This window comes from Canis lupus, chromosome 13, assembly GCF_003254725.2.
Source record: "Canis lupus dingo isolate Sandy chromosome 13, ASM325472v2, whole genome shotgun sequence".
NCBI classification, from domain to species: Eukaryota; Metazoa; Chordata; class Mammalia; order Carnivora; family Canidae; genus Canis; species Canis lupus.
Genome location: NC_064255.1, coordinates 39,950,094 through 39,973,803, shown reverse-complemented (window position 1 = coordinate 39,973,803; position 23,710 = coordinate 39,950,094). Strand labels below are relative to the sequence as shown.

The 23,710-nt window shown below is 43.5% G+C and overlaps 1 protein-coding gene and 1 pseudogene across 4 annotated transcripts in view; one reads left to right on the top strand and one right to left on the bottom strand.

Moving 5' to 3' along the window:
• Nucleotides 1–2,810: 2,810 nt before the first annotated feature.
• LOC112662551 (U4 spliceosomal RNA) lies at nucleotides 2,811–2,942 on the bottom strand (annotated as a pseudogene).
• A 5,601-nt stretch (nucleotides 2,943–8,543) lies between these two features.
• The window catches only part of ATP8A1 (ATPase phospholipid transporting 8A1), a 224,196-nt gene continuing 209,029 nt past the window's right edge, over nucleotides 8,544–23,710 (top strand). For 3 of the 4 annotated variants that reach the window (XM_049092867.1, XM_049092869.1, XM_049092868.1), the window contains exon 1: nucleotides 8,544–8,703. In XM_049092867.1, coding sequence (XP_048948824.1) covers nucleotides 8,655–8,703 — 49 coding nt within the window. In that variant the 5' untranslated portion in view covers nucleotides 8,544–8,654. Of the gene's footprint in view, nucleotides 8,704–10,105; nucleotides 10,184–23,710 lie in introns of all 4 variants that reach the window. The other variant, XM_035715594.2, reaches the window with a different exon arrangement.

Below are 23,710 nucleotides of genomic sequence, written 5' to 3'. Positions count from 1 at the left end.
CCATCGTCAGGAACACAGAAAACTCCTATTGACATGGTGTGGGCTTCTTCCCCCAAAGTACAGTCCATGCACAACTGACGGATTGGTGCTCCCAAAATGCCATTATGTAACAATTCTCTTGAGAAACCTCTAATTTGTTGATCTTTCCCTTTTCTGTTTTAAACACAGAAAAAAACCGAAATAGAAATCTTTCTATGTTTCTACTTTATCCATTGTTTTTTCTCTTTTTCACCTCTAAGATTCTATTAGTTTTTAACCAGGAAGTCACATTAATAACTAAGCTACTACCTCATTAAATTAATTTCCCTCTCTGACTTCTAAAGCACTCAATTCAATATTCTTTTCAATTAGCATTTAATACATTTTCTGTATTTTCAGTAGAAACCCATTTCACCAAGCCTATTTCTAAAAATGAAGCAAACGCTTTTTCTCCTTTCTTATAAATGTTTCAAAACACAATTTGAACAAGACATAGTTTCACTGTGATGTCCATGAAGAACTCCAGGGTTTTAATAATGTAACCTAAAGAATGATTTCTGAGATTTAATTGTAAGTGTGGCATTTTTCAAAGAAAGTGGCAAAGGCAATCTCCCCTCTTTGAATGTCAGAAACTGAGTCAATAAGAAATTGATTCAACATCTAAAAAGTTCAAATGTAGCCAGTAACTATAACTATACAGAGAAGATGATCTATTTTTCTCAGATAAACATGTCCTTTGTTCTTCACAGTTCCATCAGTATTACTAAAACGTGCCATGTTGATTTTTTAAAAATCACCCTTTCCTCTGCTAATGGAACAGATCTTCGTCATCTCAAACTTGGTGTCCCTGCTTCTACTTCATGCTCCGCATTCATTATCGCAAGAAAACACAATTTTATCCTGTCCCAGAGCCTACACTGCCTCCTATTCACTTTGTGCATGTTCCATCACCTTTGCTGGTTTGCATAGTCCTCCCTAATTTGGTTCCTCTACTTATTCAAACTTATTTTTTAGTATTTCCCAACCTAGAGGTCTCCCTTTGCCTCTCGCACTGTCATGGTACAAGAACCAGCCAGACGCAATCAGGAAACCCTTAAATGGCTGAATTTTCTTTTACATAAATTAACTTTCTGTAAAGTGGATGGGGAAAAAAGTTAAGTAGGGCTTAGCGGCCTTGTCAATTGAAAACTGAGGGGCGAAACAGGCAATAGATTGGAGCAGCCTCAGTTAGAGGGGGCTTGGCCTTCTGAAAGCATGGGAGCCAAGTGGAGTCGGAACAGCATGGGTTCAGGAACAGAGGGAAAGAGGTTCCAATTAACAGGCTGAGGTCGGATTTAAGAGAAAAACCAAAAAAAAAAAAAAAAAAAAAAAAGACAAGACAATACATGTAGGGAAGAGGAGCCCACATTCGAAGCCTGGCATAAGCAAGCCCTCCTGCACAAAAGGCCCAAGTGTCTGCTCTCCCGGTGGCACAGCTCACCGTAGTCCTACCTCCAATGACTCCAGTGCCCACAAATCTTGAATCTGTAGTGTTTACTTTCTTCATTTCGTTTCTTTATAGTGTTTCCCCTCTCTTCTTTCCTTTGGGGGATTACTAAAATGTAATCCCGGATTGATTCACTTTCTCCATTTAGTGGATTTCCTCAGGGTTCAAAGTTGGCAAGAGTCTACAGTGATAAATAATTCCTCTTTCCAGCAGATGTTGTTTCTGGTTTTTGGGATCAGAGGGAAAAAAGAAAAACATTGTGATTTTCCAGTAAATCTGCTAAATGCTGCAGTGAATTATGAACTTGAGCAGAGGATACACCATCCAAGAGGCCAAAATACAACTGGCAAATATTTCATATTTGAAAGTCATGGCTTATTTCAGTTAACCAGGAAACCATTTTTTTTTAAGCTCGGCATTCTTTCTTAATTAAAAGTCATGGAATCGCAAAATTATATTTGATAATTATACTTATTCATCTTATTTACTGTTACACTTAATTTTTAATGAAAATTCTGAGATTTTCATCTCTTTCAATACATTTTTCCTCAGTATCATCATCTTTCCTCCCTCAAACAGCCCCTAATTGACATGGCAAGAAAAAAAGGGAGACTTACTTGGGTGTTTCTTTTTGTTTCCAATATTGCTTTCTGGACAATACCAAAGAAATGGATTATAATAAAATCTCCTGCCTTCACTGGTTATCTTTTCCACATAACAAATATCATACTTTTTTCAAGATAAAAGCCATGGCATCCAGTACAAACAAAATGTTAACATACATCTTTAGATCTATGACAAAGGCACATATAAGCAAATTGAAGAGTTCCAGATATAATGTGAAAGCCCAGAAATACTTTGTAGTGCAATCAATACATCCAGGTGCAAACTATCTTTCCTTAGAGTATGATGTACAGTTCTGATTTTATACTTATTTACATAATTATTTGGTCAATGTCATAAGTTCTGCCTGGAACGTATTTGTTTTAACTGAACCTCCAATACTCCGCTCAGTATCTAGACTATGGTAGACACTCAATAAATTGTATTGCGTGTGCATGGAGAAAAAGCATCTCAAGCTATACATAATAATCATACCCAGGGGCAAGAGAAAACTTTTGAAGGTAATAGGTATACGTTCATTATCTTGAATGTGCATACATATGTTCAACCTTGTCAAATTCAATACTTGAAAATACTTTCGATTTAAATACTATCAAATTTCAATATTTTCAATTCAACATATGAAGCTTGACATATTGTATGTCAATTATACCTCAATAAAGCTGCTTTTTAGAATGTCAAAATCCATGACAATATCATGTTAAATGTATTATCTGTAAAGTTCATGGATTATATTACAATGATATTTTCCACAGGATCAGCATTATGGAACGTTCTTTGCTAACTTTTCAATTAACAATAATCACGCCTCGGATAAACCTCATTGGCTATGATACTGCCACTGCGCAAAGCTGTTTGCTAACTTTTGGGGGAAAAACAGCACTTCTGATTAACTACTAATTACAATTCCTGTGTCTGATAGAAAAGAAACTTTTAAAGTAAAAATCTTACCATTTAATTAATCTCTTTTCAGCTTGAAATTCAGAGGTATGAATTTAAGATCTCAACACTAGGACTGTTTACCCTCAAATGTCCATTTACTTTTTGAGTAAAATATCCAGTAACGTTTTTCCTAAAAGATTGTATGTGCACTGAATGCTATTTTAAACATAATGGACGATAGTTTTTAGAATCGCTATTAAAAGTCCTTTCATATAATACAAATCCACGTTTTAAAATTCTAGTTTCATTTAAACATGAGTAGAAGATTTTTCAATTACAGTGAAGAAAAAACATCATTGTGCTTTTTCTGTAAGAAATTACCAGTATATGAAAAAGATGATAATGTTTAAAGACATTATAATTTTGAATTAAACCCTTGCTCAGGTGTTTGGAAAGAGAATGATGATACAGTCATGAGAAATGAATCACGGGCATGAGAGAAATTATTGATTTTATCATTATGAGAAAGAACAAGTGCCTGAATTATTTAATGACAATGGGTTTAGAGCTTTTAGTTGAAATTGGTTTGTTTTTAAAATTTTATCACTTAATTTTGACAAAAGCCAATATGGTATTCACAAGATTTTCCAGATCTTAAATACTTCGTGGCAAGTATGCTGTAAATTAGTTCATGTAAATGATTGTGACAAAGTAATATATTCTCGCATATATGTTTATGAAGGGTATACCTCATGATCTCTTTATTTTTAAAATTTTTAAATTTTTTAAAAATTTATTCATGATAGAGAGAGAGAGAGAGGCAGAGACACAGGCAGAGGGAGAAGCAGGCTCCATGCCGGGAGCCCGACATGGGACTCGATCCCGGGACTCCAGGATCGCGCCCTGGGCCAAAGGCAGGTGCCAAACCACTGGCCACCCAGGGATCATGATCTCTTCAAATAGAACGCCACCTCTTCTTCTACTGACTCCCAGTTTCCAATCTTAGGGAACCAGATCATTCAAGGTACACATACTCTTCAGTTCACTCATTCATTCTACAAATGTTTATTGATACTGTGCCATACGACATAGTCGTATGGCACAAATTGGAATAAGACAAATGCAGCAAGACTCATTTCTCCTAAACAGGTAAACAAGCAACTATGAAAACTTCAGATAGAGATAAGTGCTTTGAGAAGAACGGAACAAGACAATGTGGTGGGTGGCCCTGGGGTAGGTGGGGCAATGTAAGCTGAGCGGGGGTGGAACAATCTGAGCCCAGGGACCAAATGAGGGAGCAAAAGGAGAGGAGTCCAAGAAGCAGGCAAGGAGAAAAATCACAAAGGGCTTGAGTTTCCTTCTAAGTGCTATGGGAAGCCACTGAAGAGTCCTGAGAAATAACATACGCAGATTTGTGTATTTATTTATTTATTTATTTATTTATTTATTTATTTATTTATTTCCGATTTGTGTTTTAAAATAATAACCATGGCTTCTAGAAGATGAACAGGCGACAAGAATAAGGGCAGACAGATCCCGTTTGGAGGTTACGATAGGTCAGAGATCGTGGTGACTTGTATGACGACGGTGGCAACGATGAAGGGAAGCAGATAGAACTGAGATATATTTTGGAAACGGAGCCTAAAGAATTTGCTGGTTCACCGGAGGGTTGTGAATGTAAGGGATGGTGACAGAAAGGGAGCAAGCGAGATGGGAAGACTTGGGAAACACGCCTTACAAATCTAATAATATAGTATCTTAACCCTACACTATCTGTTGAATCAGCAGAACACCGACATGCTCCAAAGTTAATAAGCATCTTTTGTTTTACAATCACCAGAGAGCTTTGCAATTTTAAGTCATATTTTAAGCTCAATTTTAAGCTAAAGGATGGAATTATCTACAATTTAAGATTAATTTATCCGGTTATTTTGTGTATCTGCAAAAGAATTTAGAGTATAATGGCCCACACTATGCAGCATTTGTATTTTACGGGAGTCTGGAAATCGACTTTCCACACCTTGGTCCTAAATGGGGTTCGCAGGCATGTCTCCACCTTGTAGAGGCCGCAAGTTCACAGAAAATCAGTAAATGCGTGAGCATTCCTCTCTCATCTGTACGACTATGAGTTCCTCCCGAAGGAGACCAAATTCTTAATGCCTGGTGGCCCCAAACAACAACCAACTCAGGCAAACATCAGGTAAGTGAAAACCCACCATATCCTCCGACATCTCTTTTTGACTTTCTGGATTTGGTCATTTTCTGGCTGACAACTCTGGAGACATTTTTTTTTTAACCTTTATTAAGCTATAACTCCCATAGCATACAACTCACCCATTTAAAGGATAGAGATTCTCAAGGAAAATCTTTGTCATATATTGATCTCTCTGTTCCTGCAAGGATATAACGCTTTTCCACCATTCCATTTACCGTAAACATCGGCGAAACAATCATCGTTGAGTATTTACTATATGCCAAGCATTCCTTCCTGAAATGTCTCCTTTTCATTTCCACAGCCTTACCTCCAACTTTAAGACCCAACTTAATCATGTTGATCATCTCCACTCTTGGCCTCTCTCCTCCTCTCAACGTCTGTAGTCTACTGGACATTAAGCCTCAGCGATTTGGCTACACTGTTGGTTAACTTCCGCATGTGCGTGGTCCTTGTCACCCAGCACTCTGGCTTGGCGTCTCACACACTTTATGCATTTACTATAGATCTTGTAGAGGATGATAAAACCTGTCCTTGGAGAAGCTATCCTTGAATAACCCTCTTGCTCCTAAATCCGCCAGGAGTGTAGTCATGGGATCCTAACGCTTTAAAGTGGTCTTGCTGACATCCGAATCGTACTACAGATTCTGCAACAAGGTCGCGTTGCTAGAACCAGAGTTCCCTGCCAGGGACTGGGCACTGCACTCTGCTCATCAATGGAAGATGAAACTATTCTGAGAAGGCTTTGAAATCAAGCAGATGCAGATGAGTGTCATATTCTAAGTCCACCAGGTTTCTGTCCCAATAAAAAAGCATGTGATTTCTAGCAATCAGGAAGGAGTGGTTTTTCAGAATTGAGTTAGTTCGGATACTCTTACCATTATGGGCACATGATAGAATAATCTGGGAGAGGACGCGCAGTGAGCTACAGACCACACCGTGCAACGATCCCTGCATGAAAGGCAGTTGTCATTTCCTGTATGAGCGGCAAGCATTGTCCGTTTTGCTGATGGGTTTGTTAATGGGACACACACACACACACACACACACACGCCCAGAAACATAAAATGCATCGCTCTATGGAAAACAGAGGTAATCTCTGGAACTCCCTTCAGTTAATTATTATTTGTAAATAAGCAGAATTGAGCTTCATTTGAGGGCTTGTTAGGAATTGCAGAGGTGATTGTTCATAAATCAAAAACTGGCATGCCTGTGTGCACTGATTTTGATTAAAAACTGGCTCTGGCTTTATATAAAATTACTCCCGAAAATGTTAATCATAAAAACACAGCATTATCTCTGGTTTCTGGCCACTTTTAAAGGTGTTTTTTGTTGTTGATGGTGGTGGGTTGTTTTTTGTTTGTTTGTTTGGTTTTTTGTGTTTATTTTTACTGTCTCCACGTTGTACTTACCTTTTTCATTTTGCTCCAGACTCATGTTCATCAAGCCGGAGGACACCTGCTTTATACAGGAGGTTCTGGACCTGGATGAATTAAAAATGGCTAGTGGAAACTGTCCTAACAGGACTGTGTGCTCATTTCTTACTTTCGGAAGAACATCCTTGCAAATCCTGGCCATCACCAGAGCACCCTCATCTTGAGCCCCGCTCTACCCTCGCTGGTGTTTCATGACTACTGGGAGTACATTTTCTTTGTTCTAATCCCAGCCTCTGAATCAAGGCCAGGTGGAGTGGGCTCTTCATAAATATGCATTGACCGCCTGCCGGGAGTATTAATATGGGGCAGGCCCTGATGAGCTAACTTACCTGCGGAGGCAAAGGAAATGCCGCAAATGGGGAGAGGATGCTATTAGGAGATTTCAATTTTTTTTTGAGGCTTGGGAATAATCACTTATCCCTGTGGTCAAACCTCCAGAGATCTTTCCCTTCAGGATCTGCAAGCGATTCACATAAAAGGCCTCCGTGTAGGTAAGGCCTCCCTGCCACTGGGTGCTGGAGGAAGAGCAAAGGTGAGGGGAGAGGCTGAGCGCTTCTGATTTGTTCCTTCTTGCCATTTCAGCAGCTCCAGAACGCACATAAAACCTCACATCCTAACTCGACGATAAAACCAGTTACAGGAGAAAAAAAAAAAGTCCTTGCTTCAATGACTCGTTAGCGTAGCCCTCAGTATGTAAAGTACAAGGCAGTGAGGTCACAGTGATCGCTAGGATAGGAAGCACGTTGAGATGTACTATTCTTGGGTTTCCTAGCAGGACACTCACCCCTTCGGGTCCCCACTGCCTGCAGGTTGGACTGAAGTAAAAACCCCAAACAACAAAATAGTGATTTTTGAATCATCTGGCCCAATAGTTGAATTTGTTGCACCTCCCGAGCTTCCTGGGGCGGCACAGAGCGCAGCGGGGAGGAGGAGGGAGGAGCGTCAGGTCAGCTCCGTGGGGGTGGAGATAGGGAGAGAGTGGGGGTGAGGGTGGGGGTGCAGGTGAGAGTGGGAGTGGTGGGGGTGGGGGTGAGGGGGTGGTGGGGTGGAGGTGGGGAGAGGGTAGGGGTGGAAGTGAGGGAGGGGGTGGTAAGGGTGGGGGTGATGGTGGTGGGGATGACAGTGGGAGTGATGGTGTTGGGGGTGGAGGTTGAGGTGGGAGAGGGTGAGGGTGGGGTTGCAGGTGGTGGCGGTGAGGCTGAGAAGGTGGTGAGGGTAGAGGTGACTGGGGGTGGGGGTGCAGGTGGTGGGGGTGGGGTGAGGGAGTGGGGGTGAGGGAGTGGGGGTGCAGGTGGTGGGGGGTGTTGAGGGGGTGGTGGGGGTGGGGGTGCAGGTGGTTGGTGGTGGTGAGGGCGGCAGGGGATGATGGAGGTCGGGGTGCAGGTGGGGTTAGCGGTGAGGACGGTGGGGGCGGGGGTGCAAGTGGTGGTGGTGGGGGTGCCGGTGCAGGCGGGGGTGCGTGTGGGGGTGGGGGTGAGGTCGGCTGGGGCCCGGTGGGGGTGCAGGTGGGAGTGGGGGTGAGGTCGGCGGGGGCCTGGGGGGGGGTGCAAGTGCAGGCGGGGGTGCAGGTGGGGTGGGGAGTCCGTCCTCAGAGCCCGTCGCTGGGCCCGGGACCGGGGCGGGGGGCGGCCACCTCGCGGCTCCTCCCCGGCGCGCGGCGGGGACCTGAGCAGGCGTCGCCCCCGCTCCCCCCTGGGGTCGGGCCCGCCGAGTGGAAGCGCGCAGGGAGCCGGGGCGGGGCTCCCCCGCAGGATGGTACGGTCCGCGGGGGGGGGGGGGGGGCGGGCCTCCGGGGCCTCGGGGCCTCCCGCCCTCCGCGCCCCGCCCTCCCCGCGCGGCCGCCGGAGCCGAGAGCGCGCGCGGCGGCCCCTCCTCCCCGCGGCGGCCCCTCCCCCTCGCTTCCCTCCTCCCCTCCCCCCGCCCCTGCGCCGCTGCGGGCCGGGCCGCCTCTCCCGCTGAGCGCTCGCCGGCCGCCGAGTGCCTGGTGCCCGCGGGGGGACGCGGAGCCGGCAGGTGCGGGGCCCGGGGGGCCGCGATGCCCACCATGCGGAGGACCGTGTCGGAGATCCGCTCGCGCGCCGAGGGTGAGTGCCGCCGCCGCAGCGGGGGTGCCGGGGGCCGGGGGGATGCGCGGGGGCTGCGGGGGGCTGCGTCCCCTCGGGCCCGGGCCCGCCGAGCGCGCGCTCTGCCCACCCGGCTCCCCGGCCGCCACAGGCCTCCCGTCCCCCAGCGGGCTGCCTCGCCCCGCGGATCCCCGGCGCCCCCTCCCGCACCCGCACCCGCACCCGGCTGCTCGCAGCCCGGCTGCAGGCCCCGGGTGCGGACCCCCTGCAGCCGCTCGCCCCTAGGGCGCAGGACCCCCCCGCAGCCGCTGGTCCCTTGAGGCGCAGGACCCCCCCGCAGCCTCTCAACCCCCGGGGGCGCAGGACCCCCCCCGCAGCCGCCCGCCCCCGGGGCGCAGGACCCCCCCGCAGCCGCTGGTCCCTTGAGGCGCAGAACCCCCCGCAGCCTCTCAACCCCCCGGGGGCGCAGGACCCCCCCGCAGCCCCCCGCCCCTGGGACGCAGGACCCCCCCCGCGCTGGTCCCCCCGCGAGCTCCGCGCTGCACCCTCCGCAGCTCCCTCCCGCAGCCCGCAGCCTCCACCTGCTGCCCTCCCGACCGGCCGCGCCCCCGCCTCCCGCAGGTGGGAGCTGGGCCTTCCCCGCCAGCTGTGGGACGGCTGCACCTGTCAGCGCCGCGCAACAGATGTCCGGGTGCAGCGGCGGCTTCGGGGCCGAGACACCCCGGCCGCTCCTCCGAGGGCCCCTCGGAAAGCTTTCCCGGTTTTGCTGAGGGCACAGCCAAGGCTGTACGAATCCAGAGTTTTGTGTTCTTGGTTTTCTGTCCCATAAAGCAGTAGCCGAACCCGCAGAGGCTGGAACGGCACACCTGTGTCTGAGAACTGGTCTACCTTGGTCCCACCCCCCCATCCCCCCTTTCATATGAGGCAGGTGGTAAAGTGGATTTTAGAAAAAAAAAAAAAAAAAAAAAAAAGGTACAGCAGGAGACTAGGACTCCAGGGCTTGAGACAAGCCATTTTACTGTTTTTTCCCTCCTTAGAACCTTCGCATCAAAATATGGGGGCCTTGAGTTCTAATAGGTATGGTTCACGGATCACAGTGCTTAGGAGATGCTAAATGAACATGCCCTGAGTGGGTGGCCACGCAGGAATCACACCTGACCTGTGTTCCTGCACTGCAATTTAGTACATACCTCTTGCTTTTGTGCTGTAATGAAAAAGGTATACAAGACGTTACAGCTTTAGACACAAGAGTGAACAAATGATAGTGTTATTTTTAAAAAGTACACAGGACACAATTTAGTCTCTTCTGTTTCATGCCTCTGAGTGAAATGCGTCAATATTGCTAATCGCTGTCCCAGTAAACCATATAGATAATGAACATACAGCGGTGATAATTGGGATTTTTTTTTTTTTCCCCAAACAGCAGCCATTGATGAATCATCTATTGTGGGAAATGAGAAAAAAGAGAAAGGACCAGAAAACAATGCAAAACCTGTGGCATGTGAGAGGATTTTATTAGTATTAAAAGGCTGCAGTATGGTTTTTGATTGTTCTGTGTATTTCTCAAAGCATTTTTTTATTTTTTTTTTCCCTCTGGGGTTGTCTAGTGGAATCTTACGACCCTCCTGGAGGTGAGTGAAGGTGGTCTCATGAGATAGTTGAAGAAACTGTGGCCCAGGTGGTGGAGGCACTTGCCCAAGGTCAAGTAGCTTAGTTCAGTGACACATTTGGGTCTAGAGACCTGGAAAACTAAGGACTGTGTTTTTATTCTCGTCTTTGTATTCGCTGTACGACCAGCACGGTGTCAGGGGCATAGCGGAGCTCGGTGAATGACCCTTCCCTCCCATAGTGGTTGGTTTCAGTTTATTATGTGCTCCCGATTTTGCCCAGGACTTTGTGAGGACAGCGTAGATAATGACACTGTGGGCTGGAGATGTGGCTCACTGCCCGCCCTGCCCACACTTTTCTTTCCTAGGGAATATTCTCCTTTGGCAGCTCCTGCTGCCTGAAGGGCCTTGTGCTGAACTGCAAGCCCTTTGGCCCAGCCAGTTGGACTGGGATGGGCTCATGACTCATGACTCCAGGGCAGACAATCCATAGGTGGCGCAGACACTTGTAACCTTGTTGTTTGGCTCAAAAAGATTCTTTGTGGTTATTGTTTCTCTTGTGGGAAGAGTTAAGCCTCTCGATGGAGGGGGAAAATTGAAACAGAAAGGGGCAGAGGTGACTAGGCTAGTAGAGGAGAGGACGGCAGCTCTAGTGGGTCATGTGAATTCTGCTGACCGGAGGACGCAGGAACCACGGTGAACAGAGGAAAAATAGGAGAGAGAAAGGATTGAATGGAGAGAATGGGGCCGACACGCAGATGCTGAGAAGGGATAGCCCGACCCTGGAAATCCTTCCTCCCGGAGTTTTCTAGTCCCTGTTCCCAAGTACTGTTAGAATAAGCTCTTTTTTTCCCTTCAAGTGACTTGAATGGGCTTCTGTTACCTGCAACCAGAAGGGCCACACGCGTGGCCGTCCTCTGTGCAAGTTATTTACATCCAGATTGGGGCGGAAGAACTTACGTGAAATAAAGAATAAATAGTCTAAGGGGGGCTGTTATTAGTAGAACATTGTGCTTGCCGTGGGTGACATCGGTCCCACTGGAGGTCAGGATATGGAGCGTGAAGCCTGCCCAGTGCAAGCTTCATTGAGGAATAATTGGAGATGAGCGCTTTCCAAACTTTAAAGTGCACACGAATCATCTGGGGATCTTGTTAGGTACAGATCCTAAATCAGTAGGTCTGGGGTGGGGCTGCAGTTGTTGCATTTCTGACAAACAGATAATGCTCCATGGCCCTGCCTTCAGGTCTGAGTAGCAGGATTCCAAAGGAGTTTGCTTTTTTTTTTTTTTTCCCCTATACTTGGGAGGGTATTGAAGGTAGAGAGTAACCGATTGAAAAAAAATGGTGAACAACAACGTGGCTTGAGAGATCTTAAGGAAATTGGCCAGGGGCGGAGGGACACTTGGAAGGAGTAGGATATAAATTTGGATAGGTAAGTTCCTGCTAGATAATGGGGCATTTCAAATGCCAAAAGGTGCCTTTTGGATACAGAATCAAGTATTTGAAGATCTTAGAGTTTATCTAACCTATTTCTCATTCGAGCATGATGCCCGCGCATGCTATCTAACAGGGCCAGTTAGGAGCCGAATCATCACAGGAGAATGACATCCCTAAACAAGTGTCTTAGAGGGATACTCTGGAAGCATGTCGGGTGGTTTGGACAGAATGGCACTGTAGACAGCCTCTATTGTTCAAAGAAAAGAAAAGAAAAGAAAAGTCTAGTAATGACAAAGGCCAGGAGTAGTTTTGCAGTGGAGCTGGAGCAGTGCGAACGGGAAGGGAAGAATCGAAGATATTTCTAAGTAAAACAAACTCGTTCAGCAGATCTCTGTTGACCTCCTAGAAGTACTGTTCCTGGCACTTGGGATACATCAGTGAGCAGAATAGGGGAAAAGCCCTTCCCTGGAAGTACTTACATTGTAGTGAGGCAAGAGACCAGATACACACGATACGTAGTAAGTACCCTGGGAAATAGAACCAGCAGGTAAGATGCGTAAAGTTGGAGAATGGATTGTGATTTTAAATAGGTTGCTGGGATCCCTGGGTGGCGCAGCGGTTTAGCACCTGCCTTTGGCTCAGGGCGTGATCCTGGAGACCCGGGATCGAATCCCACGTTGGGCTCCCGGTGCATGGAGCCTGCTTCTCCCTCTGCCTATGTCTCTGCCTCTCTCTCTCTCTCTCTGTGTGACTATCATAAATAAAAATAAAAAAATTTAAATAGGTTGCTTAGGTGGGCCTTCACTGAAAAGATGACATGGAGGAAATGAAGGAGTTAGCCTTGTGGAGATCCAGGTAAAGAGTGTTCCAGGCAGAGGGAACAGTCACAGCAGAGGTCTCCGAGGCAGGAGGGGCAGGAGGGTAAAAGGAATCCTATGGGGGAGGAGGTCGTAGGAATGGTAGGAAAGGAGGTCGCAAAGGTCACATCGTAAGACACGGCAATACAAGGCAGGAGAGAAATGGATTAAAGTGAAAGGAAATTCTCAAGTGGTAATTTTGAATTTTAATGTTTATGAGATCTCAGATATGTCATTAAAACTGCAATTTCCTGGGTTACGCATGAAGATTTTCTTCAGCAGATCTGTAATACAACTGAGAATCTGCGTGCTTCCTGAACTCGCAAGGATGTTCTGATGTAGGCAAAACGCACCTTGAGGAACTCTGCTTTAGTCTTAAGCCGGATGGGAGAAAAAGAATCTATTAGAAAAATAAGGAAATTGAGAAGGAGGGTCAATACTAAAAGAAGCAGTAACTGTGCGATACACAAAGGGACGTGTTTTGAAGATACTTAGAACTAGTGGTTAGATGTGGGCAAAATCAAAGGGGGCGATCTTGAGTTCAAGGGTAATAGTGAAAACCCAGATAGTAGATAAATTTTCCAGAAAGCAAAACAGAATAAAGCAGAAAGCTAAGACTTTCTTAAGGATTTCTGCACTTTTACCTCCAGTTAAATCAAATGGGTCTCTGAATACAACATCAGGAGCGATAGAAACAGGGACTGAAGTTATGGTGGTTTCCACAAAATTTTCTCACTCTTGTACAACTAATATGGAGGTAGGTGGTGCAGGTCAGCTCGGGGGGACCTGGAGTCAGGAGCGGCGTGTTCTTTATGCCTTTCGGCCTCACCATCTTCCATGAAGTCATAGCATAATTGCTGGGGTTCCAGCCATCGTGGAAAAGTTTCAGGTAGGGATGGGGAAAACAAAACAAAACAAAACAAAACAAAAAAAACAACAGAAAGATGAAAGACCAAAAGATTTTCCTTGAAGTGCCACACAAAGACTTCTGATTTTACTTTGGCTTCCATCTGCAAGGGAAGCTGGAAGCATAGTTTTCTGGCTGGGCCTGTCACTCAGGGTTTTAGCACTAAAGGGAAAAAGGAGGAATAGCTGGGCAGCTAACAGGTCCAGTCACCTTCAGGTATTCAGATTGTGCAAGGCTCCGGCTTGAAATGAAGGAATGTTCTAGAGCTTACAGTTTACTAAATGATTCACAAAATCATTACAATATTCAAAACTAAGGAAGTATATACATACACACGTGTGTGTCCAATAGTTTGCATTTCCTTCTGCTGAATGTGATCGTGCTAAAACGTAAGACATTTCATTTGGTTGTATAAATCATGTGCTAACTGACAAATCTGGTTGCTTTAGGCATTGTTTTCCCAAACCAGTCTGCGTAGATGACAATTTTAAAACATTTGCGATTTTATAGAATGTCGTGTTTTATTTACTTAAAAGGTAACAAAAGGAGCATTTAAGTAGTTTCTGTAAGAATTGTTAAAGGGAAATTTGGGGGAGGAAGTTTCATTTGTCAAGATGAAGGATGACTACGGTTATTTGTTCCCTTGAACAGGCGTGTGTTGTTTGCCTGCTGCGTGCCAGCTGGTTGGGTGATGGGACGCAAAGGTGTGAAGGAGGAAGATCCCAAAGGAGTGAAGGAGGGAGATCCCAAAAGAGTGAAGGAAGGAGATCCCAAAGGAATGAAGGAAGGAGATCCCAAAGGAAGCCTGGGGATGGGTTAGAGATTGAGAACTGGCCCGGCATCGGGAGAGAGAGGGTGCGCGGGTGTAGGTAGTGATGCCTCGCGGGATCCAGATCTGAGCATCCCCAATCCACATCTGCTTGGTGTGATTGTGGAGATACCTAGTGGGGCACCACCAGAGCGTTTCAGGGTTCTCTCATCTGTAGCCTATCACGTTTTCATTTGTATTATTTCAAAAGCGGAATTGAATCACGGGCCTACTTTACGACCGAGGGAACGGTTGCACGCTCAGAGTATACTTCTGCAGTTGGTGAGATGTTTGCTGCCTGCGTTTGTCTCCACTGCGTTTCATGAGAACGTAGATGTTGTAGAGGCAACGTTTCACTCTTCACGACTCGCCGGAGCCCACGGCTTCCAAAGCTGCTCCTCCGTGGATTGTGAGCTCCCCAAACTAGAGGCAGGGAGTTTTGTCTATTTTGTTTGCTGATACGTGGCTGGCACGGAGAACGGAGAACGTTTCCCGGGGTGTAGTAGCAGCTCAGATGCTGTTGAGGGGATAAAGGAATCTTGTGATCCGGACGTAAGATGATCCAGAGATGCCTGAGTCCGGCCTACTTGACACCCTCCTCCTAGGGCCCAAGCACCACGGCGGGAGTGGTTTACAAAAACAAAAACAGACGGTGTGCACTGAGTGATCTGTGGCCCTCCATGGTTGTTGGTCACACGAATGATAACTCTGAACTTTGTTTTTAATGGAAGAGCTTAGTGTTGTTCTCTTGATCGTAGAAGCGTAACACTTGCTCGTTGGAAAAAACGCACACGGCACCAGGTGTCAAGAAGACAGTAAAAAATCACCCCAAACTATGCCACCCAAATATGACTACTGTCATATTTAGCGTATATCCTTTCCAGTTATTTTCCAGGATAGGAGAAATAAGTGTGTTAAGAGAGATGAGATCATACTTGACATTATTTTTTATCTTTTTTTTTTTTTTCATCCTTGGCTATCAAATAGTAAACTGCATGAAGGATAGAATTTTTACCTATTGTCACCATTTATATCCTCTAGAACTGAGCCTGGAACTTAGAAGGGGCACTCGGTACTGTTTGTTGAATCCATATATAGATCATTAATTTTATGAAAGCTTGGCATTTCTTCTGTGACATTTAGGGTGTTTAGGTCATTTCCAGTTTCTTTTTTTTTTTTAAGATTTTATTTATTAATGAGAGACACACACACACACACAGAGGGGCAGAAACACAGGCAGGGGAGAAGCAGGCCCCATGCAGGGAGCCTGATATGGGACTCGATCCCGGGACTCCAGGAGCATGCCCTGGGCCGAAGGCAGGCGCTAAAATCCCATGAGTTTAAAACTTTCAATCCTATAAAACATCTATTTTATGTAATATAATACTCATTAATTTAAAAAAAAGTTGTTTTGACACATGGTTGACACACAGCAAGTGTCACAGTAGTTTCAGGTGGCATCGCAGTGTTGCAGCTTCTCTCTACGTTATGCTCTGCTGGCCGTGAGCGTGGCTGCCGCCTGCCTCCATACGATTCCGTTACAACACAGTTGACCGTATTCTCTAGGCTGTGCGCTTCATCTCTGTGATTTATTTATTCCATAACTGGAAGCCTGAATCTCCCACTCCCCTTCACCCATTTTGCCCATTCTCCCCCTCCCCCTCCCCATCCCCTGTTCTCTGTACCTGCGAGTCTGTTTCTGTTTTTTGTTTCTAATTTGTTTATTAGATTCCACATATAAGTGAAATTGTATGTTATTTGTCTTTCTCTCTCTCTCTTTTTTACTTAGCATAATACCCCATAGGTCCATCCATATTGTCTCAAATGGCAAGATCGCATCCTTCTTTTTTTATTTTATTTTATTTTATTTTATTTTATTTTATTTTATTTTATTTTTATTTTATTTTATTATTTATTTATTTATTTTATTTTACTTATTTATTTTATTTTATTTTATTTTATTTATTTATTTTATTTTATTATTTTATTTTTTATTTTATTTTATTTTTTGCATCCTTCTTTATGGCTGAGTAATATCCCGTGTGTGGGTGTACGCGTGTGTATGTATGTGCACTCATGCACACGTGTCACATCTTCTTTATCCATTAATCTATCAGTGGGTGCCTGGGCTCTTTCTAGATCTTGGTTATTGTAAACAATGCTGCAATAAACATAGGGGTGGGGGATCCCTGGGTGGCTCAGCGGTTTAGCACCTGCCTTTGGCCCAGGGCGTGATCCTGGAGTCCCGGGATCGAGTCCCATGTTGGGCTCCCTGCATGGAGCCTGCTTCTCCCTCTGCCTGTGTCTCTGCCTCTCTCTCTCTCTCTGTATCTGTCTCTCATGAATAAATAAAATCTTAAAAATAAATTAAAAATAAATAAACATAGGGGTGCATGCATATTTTCAAATTAGTGTTTTCTTTTTCTTTGGGTAAGTACCCAGTAGTAGTATTACTGAGTCACAGGGTATTTCTATTTTTAATTTTTTTTTTTTTTTTAGAAACCTCCGTATTGTTTTCCACAGTGACTACACTGATTTACAGTCTCTGTAATAGTTCATGAGGGTTCCTTTTTCTTCACATCCTCACCAATCCTTGCTGCTTCTTGTCTTTTCAAGAATAGTCATTCTGACAGGTGTCAGGTGATAGTGCATGGTGGTTTGATTTGCATTATCCTGATGATTAGTGATTTTGAGCTACTCTCATTGCATCTCTTGGTCTTCTGTATGTCGTCTTTGGAAAAATATCTATTCAGGTCCTCTGCTCATTTTTAATCGGGTTATTTGTTTTCTTAGTATGGTGTTGTGTAAGTTCTTTATATATGTTGGATATTAACCCCAGTCGGATATGTCATTTGCAAATATCTTCTCCCATTCACTAGGTTTCCTTTTCATTTTGTTGATGGCTTTCTTCGCTGTGCAAATCTTTTTATTTTGGTGTTTTCCCAGCAGCTTATTTTTGCTTTTACTTCTCTTGCCTCAGGAGACATAGCTAGAAAAAAGTTGCGAAGGCTGATGTCCAGGAGATTACCACCTATATTTTCTTTAAGGAGTTCTCACACATATTTATTGTTTCAAATCTAGTTTTAGTTTATTTTTGCTTCTGATGTAAGAAAGTGGTCTAGTTTCATTCTTTTGCATGTGCCTGTCTCGTTTCCCAGCACCATTTATTGAAAAGGCTGTATTTTCCCCACTTATATTCTTGCCCCTTATGTTGTAGATCAATTAATCATACAAGCGTGGGCTTATTTCTAGGCTCTCCACCCTGTTCCATTGATCTCTGTATTTTTGTGCCGGCGCCATGCTGTTTTGATTACTATACCTTAGTACTATGGCTTGAAGTCTAGGATTGTGATACCTCCTGCTTTATTCTTCTTTTCAAGATTACTGTGGCCTTCAGAGTCCTTTATGGTTCCAAAGCATTGCATTGAAAATGTAGATTGCTTTGAGTCGTATGGGCCTTTTAAAAATATTCTTCCGATTGAGAAGCATAGTATATCTTTCCATATGTGGCATCTTCAATTTCTTTCATCGAAATTTTAGTGTTCAGAGTACAGATCTTTTACTTCCTTACATTTATTTCTAGGTATTTGGGGAGAGGCTCCATCGCAAATAGAACTGTTTTAATTTCTCTTTCTGTTACTTTATTAGTGTATAGAAATGCAACAGATTTCTGTGTATTTTGTATCCTACAATCCTACAACTTTACTCGTTTCATTTATTCCAGTAGTTTCTTGGTGGTCTTTAGGGTGTTTGTGTGTAGCATGTGTGTGAGCATGTGCATATATACTACATATATGCATATGTCTGTGTATATATATATATGTATATAGTATCATATAGTCTGCAAATAGTTTTACTTTTTACCAATTTGGATGCCTTTTATTTAATTTTCTTGTGTGATTGCCATGACCAGGACTTCCAGTAGTCTATTGAGTAAAAGTGACAAGAGTGGACATACTTGTCTTGTTTCTGATCTGAGAGGAAGAGCTTTCAGCTTTTGCCTATGGAGATGTTAGCTGTGGATTTGTCATACATGACTTTTATGATGTTTCTTCTAAATCCACTTTGCTAGGAGTTTTTATCACGAATGGATGTTGAATTTTGTCAGATGCTTTTTCTGCATCTATTGAGATGATAATATGGGTTTTATCCTTTCCTTCATTTTGTTAATGGGATGCATCATGTTGAATGATTTATGGATATTGAGCTGTTCTTGCATCCCTGAGATAAATATCACTTGATCACGGTAAACGATTCTTTTAATGTATTGTTGAATGTGGCTTGCAAACATTTTGTCGAGGATATTTGCATCTATGTTCATCAGAGATGTGGACCTGAAGTTTTCATCTTTTTGTAGTGTCTTTGTCTGGTTTGGGTATAAAGGTAATGCTGGCCTTGGAGAATGAATTTGGAAGCTTTTCTTTCTCTTCTATTTTTTGTTTGTTTGTTTGTTTTTGGAATAGTTTGAGAATAGGTGTTGATTCTCCTTTAAGTGTTTGGTAGAATTTGCCTGTGAATCCTTTAGGTCCTAGATTTTTGTTTGTCAGGAGATTTTTGATTACCAGTTCAATTTCATTATTAGTAATAAGTGTGTTCAGATTTTCTGTTTCTTCCTGATTCAGTTTTGGAAGATTACATGTTTTTAGGAATTCCCCATTTCTTCTAGGTTGTCCAATTTGTTGGCATGTAACTTTTTGTAGTAGTCTCTTATTTGTATTTCTGTGATGTTGGTTATTTTCTTTCATTTCTGATATTATTTGAGTCCTCTCTTGATGAGTCTGGCTAAAGATTTATCAATTTCGTGTATCTTTTCAAAGAACCATCTCAGTTTCATTGAAGTAGGAGACCCAAAAAATAAGGAAAAACTCATTTATTTTTCACTCTGATCTTTATTATTTCCTTTCTTCTAACTTTGGGTTTTATTTGTTTTTTTGTTTGTTTGTTTTTTCTGATTTCTTTAGGTATACAGTTAGATTGCGTATTTGAGGTTTTTCTTATTTCTTGAAGTAAGCATGTAACATTTTAAACTTCCCTCTTAAAACTGCTTTTGCTGACTTCCAAAGTTTGGGGACTATTGCATTTTCACTTTCATTTGTCTCCGTGTATTTTTTTTTTTTCTCTTTGATTCCTTCACTGACATATTGGTTATTTAGTAACCTATTATTTATCCTTCTCTCATTTGCATTTTTTCCCCAACTTTTTTCTTGTAATTGATTTCTGGTTTCATGCTGTTGTGGTCAGAAAAGATGCTTGATCTGATTTCAGTGTCTTGGAGAACGTTCCACGTGCACTTGAAAAGAATGTATATTCTGTTTGTGAATGGAATGTTCTGTGTCTATCTGTTAAGTCCATCTGGTTTAATGTGTCATTCAAAGCCGTGGTTTCCTTATTGATTTTCTGTCTGGATGATATATCCATTGATGTAAATGCGGTGTTAAACTCCCCTACGATTATTGTATGATAATCGTCAATCTCTCCCTTTATGCTTGTCAGTATTTGCTTTATGTATTAAGCTGTTCTTATATTGGGTGCATAGATGCTTACAAGTGTTATATCCTCCTGTTTGTTTCCTTTATCATTATGTATGCCCTTCTTTGTCTCTTGTTAGTCTTTGTTTTAATGTCTATCTTGTCTCCCATAAGTATTGCTACCCTGGCTTTGTTTTTTTTGTTCTTTTGTTTTTTGTTTTTGTTTTTTCCTTCCAATTGCATGAACTATCCCTTCCCTTTAGTCCTTTAGTCTGTTTGTGTTTTAGGCCTGAAGTGAATCTTTTGTATGTAGTGTATTTGTTGGTCTTTTTTTTTTTTTTTTTTTTATCCATTCCACCACCCTTTTTCTTTTGATTGAAGCATATAGACCATTTACACTTAAAGTAATTATTGTTAGGTGTGTACATATTGCCATTTTATTAATTGTTTTCTGGTTATCTTTATAGTTTTTTCTCTGTTCCTTTCTTCTCTTGCTGTCTTCTCCTTGTGGTTGATGACTTTCTTTAGTGTTATGTTTAGCTTCCTTTTTCTCTTTTTGTGTGCGTGTATCGGTTATAGGTTTTCGGTTTCAGTTACCATGGGGTTCATATGTAACATTCAAAGTAGATAGCAGAGTATATTAAGTTGGTGGTTACTCACATGTGAACATATTCTGAAAGAACTTCACTTTTTTACTACTCTCTCCATGTTTTATATATATGTTGTCATATTTTACCTCTTTTTTAAATTTTTTGAGTCCCCTTAACTAATCTTTCAGTTATAATCAAGTTTACTACTTTTGCCTTCTAACCTTCATTCTGGCCTTAAAAGTGATTGTTTTACTACCTTTACTGTGTCTTTGGTTTTCCCTGCAAAATATTTTCCCTCTCATAATTTTCTTTAAATTACGGCCTTCACTTTTTCACTTAAAGAAGTAAGTCCCTTTAACATGTCTAATAAGGTCAGGTTAGTGGTGATGACCTTTAACTTTGCTTAGTCTGGGAAACTCTTTATCTCTCCTTCAATTCTGAATGATAACCTTGCCGTGTAGAGTATTCTTGGTTGTAGGTTTTTTCTTGTTAGCATTATGAATACATCATGCTGCTCTCTTCTGGCCTGCAAAGTTTCTGCTACCAAAAACAAACAAACAAACAAAAAAAACCGATTGCCTAATGGGGTTTCCCTTTTACCTAGTTGGCTCTCTCTTGCTTCTTTTAAGATTCTCTGGTAGGATAACTGGAGCTGAAGTGGGTGTGGGCCAGGCTGGTCTAAGGGTTCTTTGAGCAGAGGGCACCCTGTCAGGATGGCTAGAGCCCAAGGCAGGGCTGGGAGGTCTCCGGGTACTCTGCATAGGGAGGGCCCTAGTGGCACAACTAGAGCTGAAGTGGGTGTTGGGTTGAAAGGTCCTGCAGGGCTCCATGTAGCTGGTGCCCTAGTGAGGAGCTGGAGCTGGAGCTGTGTAGGCCTCAAGTGTTCTGGGACGCTTTGCCCCTTTGTGTGTCCTTGGCAAGATGGCTAGAGTCGTAATGGGTGCTGTGCAGGGGTGTCCCAGCGTGTACCACATTGGGGCCCACTTTGGTGGGATGGCTTGGGGCTGGGGTCACCTAAGGGCCCATATCACTGAGGCAGCAGGCCGGCCAGGGTGCCCAGACCCTGATCTTGTCTGCCTTATCAAGATGGAGGGGAAACATGAACAGGGCTGGTGGCTGCCAGCCCCCCTACCTAGACAGAGTTCCAGCAGACCCCGCAGTGAGTGCTGGGTGGATCTAGTTGCTCTCTTCTCTGTGTCCCAGGACAGATGCATCTGCGTACAGTCCCTCAGTACTATAGTTGTGGTGTTGGAGGTAGGGGTTCCTGGTTGTCACCATGTCCTGCCTCTCCTGCCACCTCCCTATAGTTTATCTTTTATTGTGCAGAAGCTGTTCAGTCTCTCAGTTCCTCAGGAGGAATTGTTCCCATATGTAGATGTAGATTCACCGTGTCCACAGAGGAGGTGAGTTCAGTGTCTTCCTACATTGCCCTCTAGGACCCTTCTCTGTAGCCAAGTTAATTTTTATTATGTATAACCTTCCATTTTTTTTTGCCATTAAAATTTCTGCTTCTGTGTCATATTTCTCATTTCTAGATAATGATGATTTATCACTTACATTTTTCTTCTAGTATTTTTAGGGTTCAATTTAAACCTGGTTACGTGGGCGATTTCTGCGGGGTTTATTTTGCTGTGAGATGTGAGGTAGGGATCCAGTTTTATTTTCTCCTGAAATTATAATCCACCTGAAATAATCATCATATACTTAACACTATATTCTTCTCATATTGCTTTGAGGTTATTTCTTTTAAATAGTAAATTGACCTCTATAGTTGAGTCATTTCTGGAAGCAGTTTCTCCTCCCCCTTACTGCCACCCCCCTCCCCCCGCCACCTCTATTTTGGTCTGTCTTTTTTAGCCCTTAGTATCAAATGCCGTTACTGCAATTAAGAACTATCCTCATAGCTATCCAACTCTCACTACTCTTTTATCTAATTTTTTCTGTTAATTTTTCATCTTTATTTTTCCTAGTTGAACCAGTGAAGCATCACTCAATTAATTTAAAAATGTATTGGGATGTTTCTTGCGATTACATTACGCTTATGAATTTGAGAGAATTGACATCTTTCATATGTTGAGTCTTTATTTTTTTTAAAAGGTTTTATTTATTTATTCATGGGAGACACAGAGAGGCAGAGACACAGGCAGAGGGAGAAGCAGCCTCCATGCGGGGAAGCCTGATGCAGGATTCGATCCCGGGACCGCAGGAGCACACCCTGGTCTGAAGGCAGATGCCCAACCACTGAGCCACCCAGGCATCCCTCATATGTTGAGTCTTTAAAGCTTAGTTTCTTTTCTCTATTTATTGCCATTTCTTTCCTGTGCTGGGTTAAGCTTTCTTAAAATAAATCCTTTCTACTTTAATAATTTGTTCATAGATGATTTAAATTTTAGGAAGATACTGTGGCTAGAATCCTTTCTATATTACTGTCAGCACATGTGAGGTGTTTGATTTTGGGCGTTGACCGTCCGTCTGCATTCTTCCCTTTTAAATAGTTATTCAGTTGATTTTCATCTTTATAAATTTTTAAATTGTGTGTCGTGCAACAGAGTATTTTTAAATGAGGTTTTCAATGCATTAGACTTGACCGGGTATATTTTGGTCATACTATTTTTTTTTCAGCAAGATTGGTTCATTTTTATCTGCTGAAGTATTGTGGACTCTGGTTCCAACATACTACTTTTAAGGTTTCATATAGGAAGCCTTAAAACATAGCTGAGATATTACTCATGTGTTAGGAGCATAGACCAGAATTTAGACCTATTTAGACCAGTTAAATCTTTAGATGTAACTAAAGATTCCATGGACTCGGTTTACATCAAATTGCCTCAGATATTGCGATATCTGAGGGCAATACTAGGAGAACCAGAATGTGAGCTGCAAATGCTAGACACGCAGATAGTTTTAAATTTTCTGGGAGCCACATTACAAAAATGAACAGAAACTGGTGAAAGTAATTTTAGCAATATATTTTCTTTCAACATATCCAAAGTACTATTTTATCAGATTCCTGGTATAAAAACTCAGAATGAGACCGCTTGCATGCAGTTTGGGGCAGTGCGTTTCCGACGGCCGCAGGTCCTGCATCCCCAGCACCTCTGGGTCAGGCCGGGTCTCGCCTTGTGTCGTCGGCTGCCACCTGCGGCTGGTGCCTGCCGCTCCGGGCCGCGCGGGGCCGATGACCCTCCACCGCGTGCTGACGCGTTCTTCAGGATAAAACTTGATGATGGAAGTCGTGGCTCGAAGTAACATTTCAAGGCTGTACGTGTGGCTCTGCCCTTGCCTTGGGGCCTCGGCCTTCCTCCCCGCCGCCGCGGTCGCCCTCGTGGAACCTGGCGAGGCCCACCGGGTGCT